The 6,339-nt window shown below is 38.7% G+C and overlaps 1 protein-coding gene across 1 annotated transcript in view; it reads right to left on the bottom strand.

Annotated features, from left to right (window-relative positions):
* Positions 1 to 2,493: 2,493 nt before the first annotated feature.
* Positions 2,494 to 6,339, bottom strand: part of DEPDC4 (DEP domain containing 4) — a 31,568-nt gene continuing 27,722 nt past the window's right edge. Inside the window, exons 8-9 of the mRNA XM_077472294.1 lie at positions 5,139 to 5,217; positions 2,494 to 4,787 (exon numbers count right to left, since the gene is read on the bottom strand). Coding sequence (XP_077328420.1) covers positions 4,594 to 4,787; positions 5,139 to 5,217 — 273 coding nt within the window. The 3' untranslated portion in view covers positions 2,494 to 4,593. The remainder of the gene's footprint in view (positions 4,788 to 5,138; positions 5,218 to 6,339) is intronic.

Below are 6,339 nucleotides of genomic sequence, written 5' to 3'. Positions count from 1 at the left end.
AACTGGCCTCCATTTGCAATATAAAAATATCTTGTTTTCCTGACTTATGTGGGTGTCCTATAAAAATCAGAGGTCATGCAGGAACCTAAAATTTACCTTCTTCAAAACGTGGCAGTTTAACCGATTGCCGACCGCTGATATACATCAGCAGAAGGGCTCGTACATGCAAACTAACGTACCTGTGCGTTGCCCTTTAAGAGGTGGCCTGCATGCGTGCACGTCAATATTGTTTGGGAGCCATGTCGCACAACCACGCAATTGTCAGTTAAAGCGGCACAGTGCAGAATCGCATAAAGTGCTCTGGTCAGGAAGGGGGTAAATTCTTTCGGGACTGAAGTGGTTAAAAACTTTTACTCATCTCACAGGTTCATCCTAATGCTACCCAAAGCAGATATTTCGCTTTGGGGGTGGGAAAGAAAGCAAGCAAGAAAATATTCTTATATCTTTGAGAAACTAAATCTCTAAAGCCGGCCATAGACTGTTTGAATCTTGGCTGATTCAGCAGGGACTGCCCAAGGCTCGAACCATGTATGGGGCAGACTGATTGTAAAATTTATTTATAATAGAGAGAGAGATAGATAGAGAGATAGATTGATATATAGATATATATCTATATATCAATCTATCAATCACACACACACTGTATTCTCCCTGCCGGCATGGTTCCAAATCCCCCTCAAAGTCAGTGAACATCACAGAAGCAAGCAATTTTCCCCACCAACCCATGGCTGCAGGAAAGAAAATTGCACATGTATGGTTGGCTTAACACCGCAGCTCCTAGCTTTGCTCTCTTCCTTAGTCTCATTTCATCTTCAGAACTTGGGTTCAATGAAAAAAAATATATATATTACGGGGGAGTAGTTGCAGAGTTCTTGTCTAAGATTCTACTAGGCGATTTAATTGGGCTGTACCTACCCAAAAACATAACATCTGTTTTGGGTGTACCAGTCCTTTAAATGTGCATGCTTCAATACACAATGTAGATTAGATATAATGTATGCATGTATGCCACAATCACCGTTTCTTCAATTCACTTATGACGATTCACAGTCAACATTGTAAAAAAAAAAAAAAAAAAAAAAAAAATTATATTATATATATATATATATATATATATATATATATATATATATATATATATATATATATATATATATATATATATATATATATATATATATAAAAAAAAATATGTGGAATGTTAAAATGTTGACACAAAAATAGTAACATAGTTAGGGCTGCAACTAACGATTATTTTCATAATCGATTAGTTGGCCGATTATTGTTTCGATTAATAACCTTAAAAAAATAAAAATGTGGGTCAAATTGATGTTCATTTTCAACCACAGTGACGGGAACATTTGGAAATCGAAAATGTCTTAGTCAAAGGAATTTTCAGACAGTGTATGTGGTTTTCGTTCAGAAATTACATCGATTTTAAAAACAGAATGTTAAAAACAAGTGAAAATTTCAAGCAAAATTCTTTCATTCAGTGAATGTACAAAGATTTTTCATCTGAATATCCTCATCTGAAAACTGATCTGTGTGGCCAGCATAAGGCTCGGTACACACCTATGCAGTTTGCTTTTGATCTGTTTCTGCAGTGCTTTTTGCTGTGCGTTTTGATTTTTTGGCATGTGATTTTACTGCAATTTGCATTTTATTTTAGGCAGATTAAAAAACACAAATTGCTGCAAAAATGCATTCCATGCTTTTCTGCAGCTTCTCCATTGAAGTATATTGAACCAATAAAGCACCATTTTGCATTAAAAGTCCCTGACCCTTTCAGATGTGAACGTGACCCATAGGAAACCATGTAAATGAACTGTAGTGTATTTCTGCAAAAAGCACCAACAAACACATAGATCTGGTTCACATCTAAGACATTTAGTAACATAATGGGGTTAAACTAAAATGAGCCCTTTATAGTACAAAATAAGCAGATAATCACTACTGTAAGGGGTTCATTTTTTTTACTGTAGAACAGTGAAAGTAATATTTACAGTAGCAATTTGCTGTTTTTGTACTATAAAAGTCTAATTTTATTGTTTTTAACCCCAATATGTTACTGGCCAATTAATCGATTATGAAAATAGTAATCAATTTCATAATCGATTAGTTGTTTCAGCGCTAAACATAGTCAGGACCTCACAGTTACAATATAAAAAGTTACAGCTTGCTACATTTAGTTCTGCAATAAAAGTAAATCTACAAACCCGAGCTACCTCATCCTACAACATATTAAAACTGTACCAAAAATATTTTCACATTTAAAAATGCCTACATAAAAATAAAAAAAATATTCGATTGCACTAAATCCCTTGAATTTTTAAACAATTACTATAAATTAATACAAAATATTTCCTATTTCAGAACAGCTAAAATTTACCACATCAGTTAAAAGAAAAGGAAAAAACAATTGTGAACAGTAATTTGTCTCCTGCTTAGGCTGTACCTCCAGCACCCCCCAACCCCCCCCCCCCCCCACCCGAAGCGCTAACCGTCTACAATCCTTTTATTTTGCAGTTCAGTAATAATTCAGATAACATTTCTAGCTTTTTCATAGAAAAATATAAAATTGAGGGCTTGCATAAGTGTTAATTTAATAGGTTACATAGCCCAACCTAGTTCAGCTCAACTTTTGCAGGAATTAGGTGGTCTCTTAGGCCCCATTCACACCTGAGCGTTTTGTAGCTTGAAGCTACAAAACGCTAGAGGGGACAAAATCTATTATTCTCTATGGAGATGGTTCACATCTCCACTCCATGTCGACTGAAGCCCAAACAAGTTCCAGACCCTTTTTTGTTGCTCGACCCCGAGCAGATTTGGGCGTTTTTCTTCTTTTTACATTGGTCACCTTTTGCCCTGCATAAAATCGCAATAAAATGCCGTAAAAAACGCTGCGAAATCGTGGTAAATTTGCGCAATTTTCTGCTTAAAACACTACGCTCAGGTGTGAATGCAGCCTTAAAGGACCATAAAAAGCCCTTTAAAAAGCAGCCAGTTGCTGAATTGTCTTGCTTACTCTTTTATATTTCATTTTATTTATGTTGGGGAAAAAACACAACACACCTGTATTGAGAAAGTCAGTGCTAGGCTTGAGTGAGGAAAATTATATTGGATTTTAAACACTTACATTCATATTTTGTGGCCGATTTACTAAAGGCAAATGGGCTGTTGAATTTGTAATGGAATTTTCCCTCAATTCAGTGAAGGTAGTGAAAAATTTCCAAAGAATTCCCAAACAGTGAAAAGAAACGAAAAACTTTTACGCATGATTGGATAATATAAGGCAGCTGAGCTTCATCTCATTAAAGCAGCCTAGAGCATTCCTAGGGAGGGAAGAGAAGGGAAAAAAAAGGACCTACCTTGTCAGAACACAGATTACTGCTAGCAGCTATACCAGCTGGCAGTAATCAAAGCCAACAGGGCATCTATGGGCAAATCAGCCTGCCCATAGATGGATTGAATCTTGGAGAGTCCCTGGTGATCCATGTATGGCTGGCTTAAAGTGGTTGTAAAGGCGGAAGGTTTTTTTTTTTATCTCTGTGCAGCAGCCCCCCTAAAGACCCCTTTCACACGGAGGCGTTTTAGCACCTGAAAGCCTCCAAAAAAGCACCTGAAAACTGCCTTGCATTCTGTGCAGTGTGCTTGTAGGACGTTAAGGAAATACAAAAAAAAAAAAACACCCCGATTGCAGCCAAAAACGAGGGGCGCATTAGCGCCAATGGCGCTACAGTGTGAAAGCCCTCTAATACTTACCAGAGCCTGATCTCCCTCAAGCGATGTTGCACGAGTGCTTCGGCCATTCGGGACTCTACCTCCTGATTGGCTGTGAAACAGCAGCTGCGACATGGCCTCCGACAGCTGTCAAAGTCAGTTAGCCGATCAGGAAAGAGGGCAGGGCCGAACTGCGACTCCATGTCTGAATGGACACAAAGCAGTGGCTCGGCTTGGGTGCCCCCTTACCAAACTGCTTGCTGTGGGGGCACTCAACAGGAAGGAAGGAGGGGCCAAGAGAGATGGCGAGGGAGACAAGTAGGATCTGGGCTGCTCTGTGCACCACTGCACAGAGCAGGTAAGTATAACTTTTTTTTCCCCCCTCTTTAAAATCTTTAGTATCGCTTTAAAGTGATGGGATAATTCCCTTGCAAAGTGAACAGCATATGGGCTTGTAGTAAATAGACCACAATATATTCAGTGCAACATAGCTTTTAGAATGCATTTGTACAGGTTTATTTTCAACAATTACTATATTGCTGCATCTGATGCTACTAAGCGTGCAGAGATCACAAGCTATGTGTTAGTACCAAGCATTCATGCACACTTAGCCAACACCAGTATTATAAATTGATCACCTAAAACTTAATAAAAAGTAGTCACAGATTAGTATTTGCCAAATTAGAACCAGGGAAAACCATCCTACATGCACTACAATAAATTATATATCCCCAATATTAGTTTGTGCAAAAAGCAGATAATGGAAAGTAAATGAGCAGAAGGAATTTCTGCATCTTTCCTTTAAGGTGAACATCTTAAAAATTAACAAAGTGCATAAAAAAAAAAAATATAAATTTCACCACTTCAATTAGATCATGTTGGGAGTGGGCCATTGAAAGCTAAAGGATGATACTTCTGGAATTCTTTCATCATTTTCTTTTTCTTCTTATCTGGAACAGCACAATTCCTGTCCACCACTAGCTTTAAATGCTGGATTTCCCTTATGGTGTACGAAAACTTCTCCCTTTCATATTCTTCAGGCGTTAAACGCTGACAAAACGTAAAGCCTGTCACAGGGCAATATAAACATATGAAGTGACAAAATTCTGTAATTTTTTTTATTTTTTTCAAAAAAAAAAAAAAAAAAAAAAAAAAAAAAAAAAAAAACTGTACACAATTTCTACTTTACATTGTTGAGGTTAAACAGACAAATGCAGTTGAAATAGACACGTTAATGGCTTTATCTGCCAAAAGATTTTTTGTTTTCTACATTAGTTTGACATCAGGATGAACAGCAGAGCCTGGGAACCACTGTTGGTTGGGGTGACTTTTCAAAGCCACCCTGATCACCGTTACAAAACAGTCATTGTCGGAACAAAAAAAAAAAAACAACACACGACAGTAATAATATTATATACCTGCATGGTCATCTGGATCCAGTCCATTCTGTAGACTTCTTAATTTTGTGCTTACAAGATCCAACAACTCCATGGGAGTCTACAATGAAGTACATTTAAAATGAGAACTACTTTTATGATGCACGTTAAAATTTCAATAGAAGCAAAGAAGCAAACGGAGGAAAGGTAATGTATTTTAAAAATTACCTGTAAAATACTTTACCTGGCATACACAGCATCTCACAAAAGGGAGTACACCCCTCACACATTTTTGTAAATATTTTATTCTATATCTTTTCATGTGACAACATTAAAGAAATTACACTTTGTTACAATGTAAAGTAGTGAGTGTACAGTTTGCACAACAGTGTAAATTTGCTATCCCCTCAAAATACCTCACACAGCCATTAAAGTCTATACCGCTGGCAAGAATGGTGATTACACCCCTAAGTGAAAATGTCCAAATTGGGCCCAAAGTGTCAATATTTTGTGTGGCCACCATTATTTTCCAGCACTGCCCTAACCCTCTTGGGCATGGCATTCACCAGAGCTTCACAGTTTGCCACAGGAGTCCTCTTCCACTCCTCCATGACAACATCACAGAGCTGGTGGATGTTAGAGACCTTGCGTTCTTCCACCTTCTGTTTTAGGATGCCCCATAGATGCTCAATAGGGTTTAGGTCTGGAGACATGCTTGGCCAGTCCCATCACCTTTACCCTCAGCTTCTTTAGCAAGGCAGTGGTAGTTATAATGGAATACTGCCCTGCGTCTCGGTCTCCGAAGGGAGGGCGATCATGCTGTGCTTCAGTAGGTCACAGTACATGTTGGCATTCATGGTTCCCTCAATGGACTGTAGCTCCCCAGTGCCGGCAGCACTCATGCAGCCCTAGACCATGACACTCCCACCACAACGCTTGACTGTAGGCAAGACACACTTGTCTTTGTACTCCTCACCTGGTTCCCGCTACACACGCTTGACACCATCTGAACCAAATAAGTTTATCTTGGTCTTATCAGACCACAGAACATGGTTCCAGTAATCCATGTCCTTAGACTGCTTGTCTTCAGCAAACTGTTTGATGGCTTTGTGCGGCATATGGTCTGAGTACTAACGGGCTGAACCCCCACCCCTTCAACCTCTGCAGCAACACTGGCAGCACTCATATGTCCATTTCCCAAAGACAGCCTCTGGATAGGATGCTGAGCACATGCACTTCCACT

This window comes from Lithobates pipiens, unplaced genomic scaffold (genome assembly GCF_037356315.1).
Source record: "Lithobates pipiens isolate NorthernLeopardFrog02 unplaced genomic scaffold, aLitPip1_a1.2 Scaffold_8, whole genome shotgun sequence".
Taxonomy (NCBI): Eukaryota; Metazoa; Chordata; class Amphibia; order Anura; family Ranidae; genus Lithobates; species Lithobates pipiens.
Note: the sequence above shows the minus strand (reverse complement) of the source record. Positions and strands in the feature narration are given on the sequence as shown.